Genomic DNA, 16,984 nt, shown 5'->3' on the forward strand with positions numbered 1-16,984 from the left:
CCTCCCTCATCCCCTCTTTCCTTGCCCACCTGGCTGCCTTCAGGATAGGAGCACGGAGGGGCCCCTAATCTGGCCCCCATGCATTTCTGCTTGTGGCCCAAGTGGCTTTTCTTTCTTTTTTTTTTTTTTGAGACAGAGTTTTGCTTTGTTTCCCAGGCTGGAGTGCAGTGGTATGATCTCGGCTCACTGCAACCTCCGCCTCCTGGGTTCAAGCGATTCTCCTGCCTCAGCCTCCTGAGTAGCTGGGATTACAGGCACCCACCACCACACCTGGCTAATTTTTGTGTATTTTTAGTAGAGATGGGGTTTCATCACATTGGCCAGGCTGGTCTCGAACTCCTGACCTCAAGTGATCCACCCGCCTTGGCCTCCCAAAGTGCTGGAATTACAGGCGTGAACCACTGCGCCCGGCGCAAGTGACTTTTTCAAAACACAAATCTTCTCCCACTCCGCCTAAAACCCTTCATGAGCTCCCAGATTGTACATCAGTTCCCCTAGATCACTACCACTTGCCCTTGAGATTCCAGTCCAATCGTCTCTTCCATGGGGAAGCCTTCCCGGCTCCTCTGACAAACGAAATGCACCCTCCACTTTTCCTCATAAGTTCTTATCACAGTCTGTAATTATTCACTATTTATGCATCCTGTTTGACGTGTGCCTCTCCTACAGTCTGCTTTGCCAAACACTGTATTCCCAAAGCCTGGCGATGTGATGTACAGTAAGTGCTCATTAAACACCATGTGGGAATGGAGGGGTGGAGACAGCTTCCCAGGGCGGCCTGCAGGTTCTGAGCATCAACCTCAGGCCTCTACCTGCCTGCTCCAAAGCTCATCCTTACCTGCCACATCCGCACAAGGACAACCGTGCAGCTACTCCCCTCCCTCTGTGGGGACCCTGTCTCAGCTCTGCAACAACTTGGGGATCAACTGCCTCTAATTATGGATAAGGTGATAGTCAGTCCCGAGAGAGGGGATGGGCACAGGACAGCGAGGAGCACGGGCTTGATGTCAGCCTGGGTTCCGAACCCAGCTCTACGGCTTCCACTGGTGTGACTCACAGCAAGACACCGTGCCCTTCTGACCCTTGGTTTCCACATTTGTAAGGATGGAATAATAACATCTGACTCGGGTGTGGTGGGGATCACATGAGATGCTGCATAAAAGGCGTTGTATACTTTGGGAGGCCGAGGCGGGTGGATCACGAGGTGAAGAAATCGAGACCATCCTGGCCAACATGGTGAAACCCCGTCTCTACTAAAAATACAAAAACTAGCTGGGCGTGGTGGCGCATGCCTGTAATCCCAGCTACTCGGGAGGCTGAGGCAGAAGAATCACTGGAACCCAGGAGGCGGAGTTTGCAGTGAGCCAAGATCGTGCCACTGCACTCCAGCCTGGTGATAGAGCAAGACTCCATCTAAAATAAAATAAAATAAATAAAATAATAAAATAAAATATAAAAAGGCGTTGCATAAACTGTAAAGTGCTCTACTACATTGTACTGTCCTATGGCCAAGAACATGGGCTGTGGAGCCAGATCGAATGGGGGTGAATCCTGCCCCTGCCCCTGACTAGCTGGGTGACCCTGGGCACCCCTTATGAGCCTCAGTTTCCTCATCTGGAAAAGGGGAGTGCGAATGACAGCCACTTCCCGGGACTGAAGTGAGGAGCTAAATGAGCCATTGCATAGGAAGGGCTTGGTGGTTGGCTACAAAGTTTTTATCTTTATTGTACATAATCAAGATTAATAAAGGGGTGGGCCAAAGAAAGTCCGGTCATTCCTATCACATGGAAAAAGCAACCATGTGATGATAAGGCTTCTTTTCCTGGCTCTCAAGGAGGTAGGAATACGTGATATTTTTTCCTTCTGAAACTTTCTCTAGCTTGGTTGTATTTCTTTTACCCAGCCCTTTCCCTGAGTGTCCCACACTAGACTGATGGAGATCAATGAAGACTTCCCTCATCCCCAAATGAACTTGACCTTTAACCCGGGGCAAACTGAACAAATAGGGGCAAAGTGAAGAAAGGAGTTTGCTTTCCATGCCGGCCAGACTTGCAAATTCCTTCACCTGGGCTCTTGTTCTTGCTCCTTCCTGTAGCACGGTAAAATGAAAACAATTGAAAAACCCTGGGTGTTGGATCAGGAGACCTGGGTTTGAATTCTGCATCTGCTACTCCCCTGCCAGGGTTCCCCTTCGGACAGATCAGGGTCAGAACCGCCCCACCTCGGAGGGTGGAAGTGAGGTTTCTAGGAGGTAACCATACCAAGTTCCTACTGTGCTGGTAAAATGCCAGACTCAGGGTAGGTGTGAACGAGGTGCTCACTGAACGCTAGTGACCTCTGTGCACGGGTGGCGCCTGGCGGTCACACACCAATAAGACCCTGGCGCCTGGTGACACCTCTAAATGTTTCTCGCTGGCTTTCTTCTGTGTGGTTTGGCAGATCTGCGACTTCTGCCCTCAGGTCAGAGACTTGGGCACCCAGGAGGCTCTGGGCAGGCGTGCCTGAGTGGTCAGGTTGGGACACTTAGGATTCCCATGCCCACCCTGCTCTTTCTCTAAGGGATGCACTGTTTGTTGTTTGTTGAGCCTCTCGCTGGGCACTTGCAGGGGTCAAGTAACAAGTGGACCACGGTGTGAGTCCTCAATGCCACCCTGGCTAGAATCCCCCAAAATATGCATGTTCAAATTAGAACAGCAAAGGGAACTAATGTTTGCGTCATGCCAACTAGAAACCACGTGATGTTCCTCACTTAATCTTCGCAGCATCCTGAAAAGGTGGCAATAATTTGTTCCACTTTACAAATGAAGCAGCTGAGATACAGAGAAGTTACATAACTTGCTGAGGTCACGTAGCCAACACATACTGATCTCTCACTCACATGCTTAAAGTCCTTTGCTATCTTCCACTTGCTCTGAGGACAAATTCAAACTTCTTGCCACAGCTCACATTATCCTGTGTGGTCTGGCTCCACCCACATTCCTGCCTTCTGGCTCCTTGCTGCAGCCATCCTGTGCTCTTTTGGTTCTTTCAAACCACTGGGCCTTTGCACCTGCTGTCCCTTTGCCTGGAATGCACTTTCTGCTCCTGGTTTATCGGGCTAACTCCCAGCTAGCCCTTAGCCTAAATGTCACTGCCTTCAGAACCTTCCCCAGAAACACCCTGTGCTTCCCCTATTATGCCATCCATAAGGCTCCCATTTAGTTACTCGGTCTGTCTTCTATCTTGGGCTGTATGTTCTGTGGGAGTAGAGGTCATGGCTGTGCTGCTCACCACTGAATTCCTAAGACCTGGTTCAGTATATGACACATGGTAAGTACAGCACTTTATAAATACGGCTACATGGACAGATAGGTGGATGGGTGGATGGATGAACAGAGGGGCTGGTGGATGGGTGGGTGGATGGGTGGATAGGTAGAAGGGTGGATGGATGAATAGATGGGTGGGTGCGTGGAGAGATAGGTAGAAGTGTGGATGGATGGATGGGTTGATGGGTGGGTAGACAGGTGAGTGGGTGGACAGGTAGACAGGTAGAAGAGTAGATGGATGGATGGATAGATAGAAGGGTGGTTAAATGGGTGGGCAGATGGATGAACAGGTGGGTGGGCGGATGGGTGAACAGGTACAAGGGTGGGTGGGTGGATGGATGGATGGATGGGTGGATGGGTGGATGGACAGGTGGGTAGGTGGTTGGGCAGGTGGATAGATGGATGGAGAGATGATGGCAGGTGGATAGATGTGAGATGATGTTGCCTCACCTCTCTGAGCCTCAATTTCTTCCTCTGCAAAATGGGGCTCCCCATGCTTGCTCCCTAGCCCAGGTAAAAACCCAGCCCAGGGTCTGGCCCAGGCCAGCCACTGCCCACCCCCCTCCACTTCTGGTCCTCCTGGTCCTCACGGTATTTGCCAGATGCGAGCCACCCAGTGATGGCGATGGTGATGTGCAGCTGCCTGCCCTCCGTCAGAGGCAGAAACGTGAACTCTTCAATGGCTCCCACTCGCTTCTTCATCTTGTATCCTAAAGACCCAGATCCGAGAAAGAGAATAGAGGTGACTGGGGCCCAGGGGAACATCAGGGTGGCTGTATGTGCTCACACATGCACACAGTGAGCACCGTCTGTGTGCCCTGTCCCTAGAAAAACACATTTTGTGTTTGAACTCATTAAGGTAGGTGCCACTATTGTCCCTGATTACAGATGAAAGCAAGAAGCTGCTGCCGAGGCTGGCCAGCCCCCGAGCAGTAGAGCTGGTTTGGACCTCAGAGCCCAGGCTCTTACCCATTGCTCTGCCCTGGTTCTGTTTCTTTTCTCCTGCCCACACACTGCAGGGGTAGAACACACTCCACTTAGTAACAGTGAATCAAACGGACCAAGAGTCTCAGCAGGGGAGCAAACTCCTCTTGGGGAGTTGAACAGGAATGTCTGTGCATGACGGGGTTGGGGGAGTTGGGGGGGGGCTGCTGCCGACAGATATCATTTGGAAAAACTCCCCCAGGTGATGCTGCTCAGGGAAGGGTAGCCATGTTCTCTCCAAACACGAGGAAGCCCAAGCATGGAAACTTCTGGATGGTGGAAGCAGGTTCAATTGGGGCCTTTCTCAGGAACTACACACAAGGTGCATGGGGAAAAAGCCAGCTTCTCAAACTCGGCCCTTACCCTGACCCACGCGAGCTCTGGGAAGGCTGGGACCCAGAGTGAGAAAAGCCACCTCTCCTCTGTTTCCCAGGGAGTCACTGCTGGTGAGGATCCAGGCATGTCCTTTTAGGAACTGGGCCACCCTGGCTGAAAATTCTTCTGAACCCATCATTCCTTTTGAACCTTACCTGTCAGGCCAGCTCCAGCTGCACCGAACAGCGAGGTCATGATGGCTATGCCGGCTGCTGAGCCCAGAGCTGCTGCCCCAGCGCTGCCAATAATCGTCGCTGCTCCAGCGGCAACAAGGGGTGCAGCTAGACCTCCGGTCACGCCTGTGGGAAAAGCAGCAGTTTCAGATGGGAATAAAAATGTGGTGGCCAGGTGCGGTGGCTCATGCCTGTAATCCCAGCACTTTGGGAGGCCGAGGTGGGCGGATCATGAGGTCAGGAGATCGAGACTATCCTGGCTAACACGGTGAAACCTCGTCTCTACTAAAAATACAAAAAATTAGCCGGGCGTGGTGGCAGGCGCCTGTAGTCCCAGCTACTCGGGAGGCTGAGGCAGGAGAATGGCATGAACCCGGGAGGTGGAGCTTGCAGTGAGCCGAGATTGCACCACTGCACTCCAGCCTGGGCAACAGAGCAAGACACTGTCTCAAAAAAAAAAAAAAAAAAATGTGGCTTGATGAGTTTTTACCCTTCAGCTACCTACTGCCTCCCATGGAAGCTTCTGACAGTGCTGATGAGCACACCGAATACTCACTGACTACCTACCACATGCCAGGGGCCACCTCCCAACTGAGCCACTGCACTCTCCACTCTCACCCCCAGCCTGGCATCATTTCTGTGTCTGCAAAACCCAGACCTGTGCCACCATCTCTAGCTGGACTCACCGATCACCGTTCCGCCTCCGACAGTCGCCAGGCCTATCAGGAGATAACGCTTCCATTTCCTCCGGTTTTCTTTCTTCTTCCGGGATGCTTCAGCCATTCTGGGGGGAAAAAAGGCTGGTTTTTAGGGCCAGCTGTGCCCAGGATCCCTTGAGACATCCCCACCACACCAACCCTCAAACAGGGGCCAACGCTGGGTAGCTACTCTGCCACTCAGAGTAAGGCACCAAAGTCACCCTGAGCCCATTGATGGTTTAAAAGGCTGAAAACATTCTAAAACCCAGCTGGGGAATCTCAGTGCATGGGATGTACTACTTACCCAATGGATCCATCCTAACAGGGTTGCAATTTGAATAATAAAAAGACAAAAAAAAAATAGCAAGAGAAGCACAAAAAAGATCTTTAAACAGATGGACCCAGAAGAAGCACAAAATAGATAATCACAGACTCCATCACCTCCCTCCTCCCCTCCCTTCTTCCCCAACCTGCCATCTGATCCCACCTCCCTCTGGGATATTTGGAAACCAATTTCCTCCAAAATGATCATTTTGAAGATGGGAGACCTTGGCCTTGGAGCAGTAGCTAGACTTGTTCAGACTTGAAATGGAAAGGCTAGAAAATCTAGCAAAAGGAAAATATTTAGAGTGAATTGGGGTCAGGTGAGCCCTGAGAACTGCTGTTGTGAGCACTCAAGAGACAGGAAGCCCAATTTTCCTATTGGACATTCAGCCCTCAGCCCCTTTGCTGTGGCTGGGATGGAGAGGTTATTAAGTGGGAACTCTGAACTGAGGTTGGAGTCTGAACAATAACACAGTGTGGAGTGATAGCAAAGCATGGTGATAATCAAAGAAGAAAAATGGTTAATCTTTACCGAGGGCTTCTTATATCTCAGCCACTGGGCTTTGCACTTCACAGGGTTAATCTTATCCTAAGAAGCAGTATGGTTATTGTACTCATATTATAGATGAATTAAGGGATAACAGTCACTACCTCCCCATGAACTGTGAGGATCCAGAAATAGACTATCTGTAAAGCATTTAACACAGTGGCGGACTGCAAGTGCTCAGCGCAACCGGGGCTGATGTCATCACGATGCTGCATCTCCCCAAGCCTCAGTTTCCTCTTTTGTCAAAAAGCGGACACTAATTTCTACCTCATAAAGTTGTTGGTTTGTAAGGGTTAAATTCATTCCTTCTTCATCCATTCAGTCAATAAAGTTATATTGAGAATGGATGGCGTGCTGTGCTTTTGCATCTCCGTGAGCAGAAAAATGTGTGTGCTCAACCAGTACCTGTTTCCTTCCCATCTCCCTCCTCATGAATCATACATCTTACTGAGAAATAGCTCCTTCTCCAGTCATCTAAAAGAAATGGGATTTGGCCGGGTATGGTGGCTCACACCTGTAACCCCAGCACTCTGGGAGGCCGAGGCAGGCGGATCACCTGAGGTCAGGAGTTTGAGACCAGCCTGGGCAATATGGTGAAACCCCATCTCTACTAAAAACACAAAAATTAGCCAGGCGTGGGGGCAGGCACCTGTAATTCCAGATACTCAGGAGGCTGAGGCAGGAAAATTACTTGAACCCGGGAGGAGGAGGTTGCAGTGAGCTGAGATCGTACCACGGCACTCCAGCTTGGGAACAGAGTGAGACTCTGTCTCAAAATAAATAAATGAATGAATTAATTAATGAAATAAAATATATAAATAAACAAAATGGGATTTCAGTTGGGCATCTGGGGACCTGCTGTGCTTTTTGGTTCCCTGCCAGTTCACCTCAACAGATTTTTTTCCTAAGCATCTCCTGGGTGTAAAGCCCAGTGTTTCTCAGTCACTTCATTACACAGAAGCAGAAACCAATAGTAAAAATCTCTGTGCATATCACGCTGCTGGTTTTCCATGACTGAAATTCATGTCACCAGTGGTGTGGGATGAGGCTGAACCATGTGCATCTAGCACAGTGGGAGGCAGGAGGGCCATTAAGACTGAGGGTTCTAATGTCAGGATTCAAACTCTCTGGATGTAGGCATGAATCCTAGCTCTGCTGTTGTGGTAGCTGTATCACCATTCACCACATATTCAGTTATCCCTCTTTACAGAAAGATTATGCATCCCTGCCCTGTCGAACTGAGTGGTCATATGACCAACTTTAGCCAAATGTAGGTGGAGGTGATATGTGTCACTTCTGGCAGAATCTTTTTTTTTTTTTTCCTTGCTTTTTTTGAGACAAGGTCTGGCTCTGTCGCCCAAGCTGGAGTGCACTGGTGGGATCTTGGCTCACTGCAACCTGCACCTCTCAGGTTCAAGTGGTCCTCCCACCTCAGCTTCCCAAGTAGCTGGGATGATAGATATGCCCCACCACGCTTGGGTGATTTTTGTACTTTTTGTAGACATGGGGTTTTGCCATGTTGCCCAAGCTGGTCTCAAACTCCTGGGCTCAAGTGATCCACCTGCCTCAGCCTCCCAAAGAGCTGGGACTACAGGTGCAAGCCACCGTGGCGGGACAACTGGCAGAATCTTTAAAGCCAGTGCAGGAAAGTGATTCATCTTCTTTCTCTCTGCCCCAAAACCAACGATAATCTAGATAGGGTCACTCTGTCAGCCTGGGACCCAGAACCAGGACAATGTGAGTTCAAGCTACAGCCAATCTGCAATGGACACAAAGTATGAACAAGAAATACACCTTTAATCCTGTAAGCTGCTGAGATTTATTTGGGGGCCACTTGTTACAGCAGCAAAACCTAGCCTATCCGCACAATGGACAGAACCACTTAATAACTTTGTGACTATGCACAAATTATTTGTCATATCTGACTTTCCTCAACCAACAAATGGGGATAATAACAGTACTGAATTTCCAGGGGTGTTGTGAGGACTAAATGAGACAGAGACACTGAGACATAGTGACTACCATCCTGTAATTGTTCAATATGTTTATTGCTATTATCACTCTTTTCATTATTATTGTAATAATTTCCTCCTCAACACAGGCTGGAGATATACTTTGACCCTGAACTGCCTTGACCCTTAATTGATAACTCTTAAGTCAGTTCCAAGTGGAAGGCTGAAGATTACTGACTTTCGGCAGAGTTCAAGGCCGAAGAAAACATTCAAGTTGCTGACGATACAAGATGGGTACGTGCAACTAGACAAGCGATGTGGCGCCAAGTCAGCGGCATCTTGATTCAAGAAACATGGCCTGGAAATAGTCTGGAAATTTGGGGAAGAGGCGTTTGAGCTCAGCTCTGCCATGAACTTACTGGATCATCTAATTTTTCTGAGTGTTGATTTTCTCGCTTAGGAAATGTAACTATCAAATGACCCATGGACAGATGATGAGACGGCACCACTGCAGCAGCCAATGCCAAGTATTAATAGAATAATATAACCATGACTACCTGCCTCTCTCTCCTCTTCCCTCCTTGCCTGCCTGGCTGCCTTCAGGACACTGTCATCTCTCCCCGATGTGACATGCCCTCTGTGTCCTGACCCCTCTCTCCCCCTCTAACACTCATCACTTCCTCACTGACACATCACCCTTGGGAAGTACTGAGCTGCCTCCAGTCACCTTCTGGCCCCTGGACATCAAGGACCTTCCCACCTTCCTGTGACTAGTTCAACATTACTCAACCTTCAGGAGCCAGCCAAGGTGGGACATATCCTCCAGGAAGACTGGCCAAAACCCCAAGGTTGCTGAGATGCCCTGACTCTGGGCCCCCTAACCCTCTGTGCCACATTATCCTGGAATTCTACACCACTGATTTTCAGAGGGTGGGCATCAGAATCACCAGGGGGTACCTGTTAAAAACACAGCTTCCTGGGGCAGAATCTCTGGGTCTAAGGACAAAGATTCTGTATCGGTAACAAGTTCCTTCTCCAGGGATTCTGCTGTAACTCAAGTCTGAAAATTGCTGAGCTAAGCTCTCACAGCATGGACCAAGCCATTTCCAACTCCCCATCCTCAGCAGCTTGCCCTGGGCTTGGAAACTGGAGGGTACTCAGGAAATCTTTCTTCTAGGGAGCCTAATTATTCCAACAAGGATTGGAGGTGACCACCTTGCTGCGGTGATATACTCCCCTACTCACTGTCCACATCTCTGAAAACTAGAGAGGTACAGGATGGACGTGTTGGCTAAATAAAAATATATAGGCTGGGCATGGTGGCTCATGCCCGTAATCCTAGCACTTTGGGAGGCGGTGGTGGGAGGATCCCTTGAGCCCAGGAGTTCCAGAACAGCCTGGGCAACAGGGTGAAATCCTGACCCTACGAAAATAAAAAAATTAGCCGGGCATGGTGGTGCACGCCTGTGGTCCACGCTACTTGGAAGGCTGAGGTGGGAGGATCACTTGAGCCTGTGAAGTCGAGGCTGCAGTGAGCCTCTGCTGTAGTGATCATGCCACTGCACTCCAGTCTGGGTGACAGAGTAAGACTGTCTCCCCCATCTCCCTCACAAAAAGTTTGTAAGCATTTGTTGATTTGAAAAGAAGATATTTTTTCCTAAAGTTACTTGGCTAAGGCACTCTCTCCTAACGTTCAGCTGAATGGCCAGTCTATTTCCCTGTTTTAAGTATTTGCACATTCTTAATAATTGTTTTGGGGGCCGGGCGTGGTGGCTCGCGCCTGTGGTCCCAGCACTTTGGGAGGCCAAGGCGGGCGGATCACGAGGTCAGGAGATCGAGACCATCCTGGCTAAGATGGTGAAACCCCGTCTCTACTAAAAATACAAAAAATTAGCCAGGCGTGGTGGCGGGCGTCTGTAGTCCCAGCTACTTGGGAGGCTGAGGCAGGAGAATGGCGTGAACCCAGGAGGTGGAGCTTGCAGTGAGCCAAGATTGCGCCACTGCACTCCAGCCTGGGTGACACAGTGAGACTTTGTCTCAAAAAAAAAAAAAAATTTTTTTTGTACATAAAATAGCTTTCCCAGGCATCGTTCATTATTGCAGCACTATACTCTTGGCAATTACTTCAATTGTCTGATTGAATCTCCACACTGAAATTAAAGGGGAGATGTTTGCTCTGAGTCACATTTACAACGCTTCCTTCCCTTTCCTTGGAAGTGAACACTCAGAGAACAACACTAAATCCGAATGCACTGACTGCCTGCTGATTAGATATGACAGCAACCCACACCGTCGTACAGTCATGGTCACGCTGAAAAGGCAGAAGCGAACCTGAGTTGCTGTTTCCATGTCAGCTGCCCAAAGACAAAGGCTGAAACCACAAGCAGATTTGGGCCAAATCCCAGGCTGAAGCCAGAGATACCTCCTGAGAGCAAGACGCCCGCATTGCCCATCTCATAGATCCACAAATCAGTCTTACTCTCTGTCACTTTATCTCCTGTAAGAGGGTGTTTTCCGTCCTTATCCTCACCATCACCTTCTGTTTTTAAATCACTTTTTTGTGCTGACAGATAGAGAGAGCTTATCACTGAGAGGTCTACAGACACTTTCCTAGTAAAGGCCTGGATGGCCCCATAAAATCATTATCTTTCTTGTTTTCTTCAGAATTAAGGAGAAACCCTGCCACTGCCAGCCAGGCCTTGAGGGACACAGTGAGAGCCATTCAGACTGGACATGGTGGTTGAATCAGATGCTGCTGGCCAGCCATGTGACCTTGGCTGAGTTATGCCACCCCTCTGACTTTATTTCTTTATTTGTGAAACACTTAGGTGGCTGTTATGAGGATCGAGTGAGATGGCATCTTGTACCTGCATCTAGTAGGCATTCAGGAAAAATCTGATGCTGGCAACGTTCTTATGATGTGAGCAGTACCTTTCTTTATTTTTAATTGCAATTTTTTTTTTTTTTTAGATGGAGTTTCACTCTTGTTGCCCAGGCTGGAGTGCAACGGCGTGATCTTGGCTCACTGCAACCTCCGCCTCCTGGGTTCAAGCGATTCTCCTGCCTCAGCCTCCCAAGTAGCTGGGATTACAGGCATACGCCATCACACCCAGCTAATTTTTGTGTTTTTAGTAGAGACGGGGTTTCACCATGTTGGTCAGGCTAGTCTCGAACTCCTGACCTCTGGTGATCCACCCGCCTCGGCCTCCCAAAGTGCTGGGATTACAGATGTGAGCCACCGTGCCTGGCCTATGTGAGCAGTATCAACCCCAGCAGCTCATGTGCTCACATCTGCTGAGACTCTGCTATGTGCCAAGCACGGGTCCCAGCTTTGGATATGTGTTAAGTAATTTAATCCTCTCAACGATGCTATGACGGCGATACTACCATTATCCTCATGTGAGAGATGAAGAAATGAGGCACAGAGAGGAGAGGCGAAGTCACTAAACAAGTGAGGGAAGCCGGGTGGCCTTGGGGCTCAGACAGGGACCCAGGAGCAGAGGGGTGGGACGGGTGGTATGTCACACTCTAGACCTCAGCTGCAAAGAGTCACCTTGGTCAGCCCAGTGATGAACTCACCTCCCAGAAACACAAAACCTTACAGTCAAAAGAAATTTACATATCATTCAATCCCTTAATTGTATAGGTAAAAAAAAGAAAATGTGTGCTGGTGTCCAGGGAGGGAAAGCCACGTGCCCAAGGCCACACAGAGGGTTAGTAGCAGAATCAAACTGAGAGCCAGGTCTCCTGGCTGAACAGTTGCTATGGCTTCCCTGGGCCTCAGATCCTTCCAGAGACCACAGAATCTGAGAGTCCCTAATGTTGCATAAACAATTACATGTGTGAAGCCTTTTTCTGGGGAAAGAGTCTACACATAGACTACAATAGGGTCTATAATAGTTTAGAAAAGGGTCTATAATAACACAATTAGAACAGTATTGTTAACAACAGCAAATAATATTTATGGACTAGTTACTCTGTCCCAGGCTCACTTGAAACACTTCACACATATATGAACTCATTTGGGCCCCATAGGAACTCTGTGAGGAGGGCGCTACTATTATCCCCATTTTACAGGTGAGGAAGTTGAAGCTCAGAGAAGTTAAATAATGCCCAAACTCATGTGGCTGGTAAATGGCAGAACTGGCCTGTATTAGACCTTCTGGTTTATATCTTCCCTAACCTGGCATTACTGGTATTATCAGAACAAATTGCTCCGGGTAATATGTTTCTCTCTGATAATAAGATTTCCAAATAATAACTGAGAGGTTCCTTAATTTCAAGGCATATAAGATTCTGCAAATTCCCGACATATCCAAAGAACCTAGGATGCCCTCGTGATTATGGTAATTGACATGGATCCAGGTATTTCTATACTGACACAACTCTGGACGTCAAAGCTAGTATGTCTACAGGTTACTTCAACAAACCAAATTTCCCCCTTTCTCATGGAAATACTCCTTTTCTTTGCTCCATTAACTGTGGCATGAGGGTGGCTCTGGGTCTCAATTTGGCTTTAGGATTAAATTCCCAGATGGGCTGACCTAGTGTAACCTGGCTGGTCAAAGAACACCACGGCAGCTAAAAAAACCCCAGACCTGGGAGACGTGCCTGGTGCCAGGAGCCTCGGATTAGGCTGTGACTGAAATTGATTTATTGCTGTGGGATTAGATCCTGTGTAAAGTGTTCTGCAAAGAGCTGAGCACCAGCCAAGTTACCAGGATTATTTCCTTCTACACACTCTTGACCATATATAGATAGCAAAGCAACTCTATAATTGATGGGTCCAGGACATGTGGGGGAAGGGGAGGACTCACATCTACCAAGCACTTGCTGTGTGCCAGCCCTGGGCCAGGCATTTTATAATGTGCAGACATTCATTCTTCCTAATGATCCTGGGAGGGCACTATCCTTATTCCTGTTTCACAGATAAGAACACTGCAGCTTAGAAAAGCAAGGCCACCCACCCAATGCCAAGCAGTGGACAGGTATCAGAAACGGGAATTGAATCCAGGTCAATTGTGCCCATGAACCAGGTATCACAAGAGCCTGAGGTGGAACAGGGTGTCAGGGCCCCAGGATGTTAAAGTCACAGATTCAAGTCCCTTAGCAATCATTCATTCCATCTTTTCTTTTCTTTTTTTTTTTTTTTTTTTTGAGACAAGAGTCTTACTCTGTCACCCACACTGGAGTGCAGTGGCACAATCTTGGCTCACTGCAACCTCCGCCTCCCTGGTTCAAGTGATTCTCCTGGCTCAGCTTCCCGAGTAGCTGGGATTACAGGTGCATGCCATCATGCCTGGCTAATTTTTGTATTTTTAGTAGAGATGGGGTTTTATCATGTTGGCCAGGCTGGTCTCGAACTCCTGACCTCAAGTGATCCGCCTGCAGAGTGCTGGGATTACAGGCGTAAGCCACTGTGCCTGGCCCATTTCATCTTTTCTTCTTGCAAATGAAGTCAGAGGCCCAGAGAGGGCAAGTAGCTTGGTAAGGCCACACAGCGAGTCAGGACTGCAGCTTGCAGCTGGGACTCTGTCCAGGGCTCCTTCCACCTCACTACACCATCTCTTAAAGGGAGAAGGGGACTCTGTTATCTGCAAAGTGCACTGAAGTGGAAATCCTTGGATCCTGATGGGGGTCACGGGGCTCTCTTACTCAGATTCCTCCTCTTTGACTTCCTTCAGGCTCTCCAGGAACGTCTCTTCAAGGACATCCAGCTCCTCCAAGGGCACTTGGAGCAGGGAGGTCATGTGGCAAACGAGGACTCTGGCCCGGGCATCATAGTGCCCTCGAAAGACAGAAACAACACCGGAAAAGAATCAGTTTAGGTTTTAAGAACAGTGATATCAGTAGTGTAACTGATGAAACCCACACTGGCAACAGCCTAAATGTACAACCCCATGGGAGCCAATGAAAAAAATGACGCAGTTGCCTGGACAGAATACTACACAACTATTGAAATATTCAGCAAAAGCAAGGTGGGGCTGGGTGCGGTGGCTCACTCCTGTAATCCCAGCACTTCGGGGGGCTGAGGCAGGCAGATCGCTTGAGTCCAGGAGTTCAAGACCAGCCTGGGCAACATAGTGAGATCCCCTCATCTCTACAAAAAAATACAAAAATTAGCCAGGCATTGTGGTATGTGCCTGTGGTCCTAGCTACTCAGGGGGCTGATGCAGGAGGATCATGAGCCTAGGAGGTTGAGGCTGCAGTGAGCTGTGATCGTGTCACTGCGCTCCAGCCTGGGCGACAGAGTGAGACCCTGTCTCAAAAAAGAAAAAAGGAAGGTGGTATTTCACACCAGTCAAATAAGCAAAGATCAGTTTTTAAAATTTTGTAGCTGTGAAGGCGATGATAATAATGGATGCCCAGAGACATTGCTGGTGGAAGTATGCACTGGTATAAACTTTCTGGAGGGCAACTGGACAATACGTATCAAAAACTTAAAAAAAAAAATACATCCCCTTTGCCCCGGGAATTCCATTTCTGGAATTGTAATCTTAAGAAAACAACCATAAATGCAGATGATATTTAGTAAATAAAGGCACTATGCTGTATTTATAATATGAAATTGGAAACAACCTGGATTTCTAACATCAGGAAATTAGTTAAATAACCCACACCCATCCAGCCAAACACCATGGGGCCATAAAAAATGATGCCCAAGAGAAGTATGTAATGACTTTCAAAAATAAGTTCTTACCCAGAAGAATTTACGGCTAAGAGAATTTATGGCTAAGTGGTGGTACGTGCCTATAATCCCAGCTACTTTGGAAGCTGAAGTGGGAGGATCACTTGAGCCTAGGAGCTCGAGATCAGCCTGGGCAACATAGCAAGATCCCATCTCAATAATTGAAAAAAAGGAATAAAAAAGAGACAGTTCTGTTTGGATATTATAAATAAAGAAAAAAGGGAAAATAAATGCTTATATAATGAAACAAAATTTTTAATGCATAGAAGAGTGACTTGATAATATGTCATGGGGTCCCAACTAAGAAACAAAACAAAAAACAAATACCGCACAGGAAAAAAAAGTGAAGGAGGTCGGGCGCCTGTAATCCCAGCACTTTGGGACGCTGAGGTGGGCAGATCACTTGAAGCCAGGAGTTTGAGACCAGCCTGGCCAACATGGTGAAACCCCATCTCCTCTAAAAATACAAAAATTAGCCAGGCGTGGTGGGGGGCGCCTATAATTTCCAGCAACTTGGGAGGCTGAGGCGTGAGCCACCACGCCTGGCTGATAATTCAAATTTAGCATCTTACGGTTCTGAAGGCCGGATATTCTAAAATCACAGTGTTAGCAAGGAGAGGATCTGTTTTCTTGCTTTTCCCAGACTGCTTTCCTTGGCTTGTGGCCCCTTCCTCCAGTCACTCCAGCCTCTGCTCCCATGGTCACATCTCCTGCTCTGACTTAGATCCTCCTGTCTCCCTTTTATAAAGACCTTGTGATTGCATTAGGCCTATCTGGAAAGCCCAGGATAGTCTCCCCATCCCAAGATTCTTAATGTAATCACACCTGCAAAGTCCCTTTTGCCATGTAGGGTAACATATTCACAGTTGCCAGGGATTAGGATGTGAACATCTTTGGGGGCCATTATTCTATCACTTAACCCTTGACCTGGCTCAACCATCACCTCCTCTCTGAAGCCTCTCTGCATCACTCCTTCCTTTGGGGGTCTGTGATCGCTTACACAGACCTCTCTCTCTGTATCTTACCCATTTGATTGTACTCATCATATCTTACTAGACTGTAAGCTTAGTCATCTGTTTTTCCAACCCCTGTACCTACCTGGGGTGTGACACTTAATAAGAACTCAAAAAATGTTTATGCAGTGAATGAACCAATGAATAAACTCTTCCAAATTTTAGGTCCAATTCTTTGTGACTCAAGTACTATGACATGCTTCCAAATTGAATGTTTTTGACAGAGAAAGTCACAAGGACCTGGCATTCAGCTACTCCGCACTCACCTTCCCTGTGTGCCCTGGCCCTGTGAAGACACGAGTTGTCTAAAACGCTAATTCCCCAGTCCAACTGCCTATCAGCATGACCTGAGAAGCTTGCCAAAAATAGGGTTTCCTGAGTTCTGGTAGAGGGGACCCTCCTTTCCCTGGCCTCATGTTTCCACGTGAGGGACAGTTTACCATGACGCAGTCCCTGAAGTCTTGAAGTTTGAGGTTTCGGCTTCTGCAAAAGAAATCAGTTCCTTCCTTGACCCAGGGTCCCCAGAGTGAAACAGGGTCTCTCGAGGCTGCCCTGCTGTCTCCCGGAATGAGGAGCTGTGTACGTGCTGGGGACAGACACCACACGCTGTGGCTTGGGGTTATTAGATTCAGTAAACTTCCATGGAAAAAAGGAGCTCCTTCCTTCCCCCATAGGAGCAAAGACCACTGTGCCCACATGATAATCGGGTTGTAGAAACCAAGCTTTGGCCATGATGATTAATTGGTGGCAATGATAATTAGTTGCTAATACATACTCCACTGGTCAAGGCTGCAGTGATTCACCTTCTAGCATGCAGGCTGCCGGGTGCATGTGTGATTAACATTCCTATGGTAATCTCAGGCATGGGGCTTTGTATCTTAGCCTTGTGTATAGGTCATTTCAAGGACTTGGTGGCAGGGATGCT

At 48.2% G+C, this 16,984-nt stretch overlaps 1 protein-coding gene across 2 annotated transcripts in view; it reads right to left on the reverse strand.

Annotated features, from left to right (window-relative positions):
* The window catches only part of TMCO4 (transmembrane and coiled-coil domains 4), a 114,107-nt gene that overhangs the window by 55,617 nt on the left and 41,506 nt on the right, over nucleotides 1-16,984 (reverse strand). The window contains exons 6-9 of one of the 2 annotated variants that reach the window (XM_030805724.1): nucleotides 14,014-14,146; nucleotides 5,524-5,621; nucleotides 4,820-4,963; nucleotides 3,896-4,015 (exon numbers count right to left, since the gene is read on the reverse strand). In XM_030805724.1, coding sequence (XP_030661584.1) covers nucleotides 3,896-4,015; nucleotides 4,820-4,963; nucleotides 5,524-5,621; nucleotides 14,014-14,146 — 495 coding nt within the window. Of the gene's footprint in view, nucleotides 1-1,700; nucleotides 4,016-4,819; nucleotides 4,964-5,523; nucleotides 5,622-14,013; nucleotides 14,147-16,984 lie in introns of those variants that run through there. The other variant, XM_030805726.1, reaches the window with a different exon arrangement.

This window comes from Nomascus leucogenys, chromosome 24 (genome assembly GCF_006542625.1).
Source record: "Nomascus leucogenys isolate Asia chromosome 24, Asia_NLE_v1, whole genome shotgun sequence".
NCBI lineage: Eukaryota > Metazoa > Chordata > Mammalia > Primates > Hylobatidae > Nomascus > Nomascus leucogenys.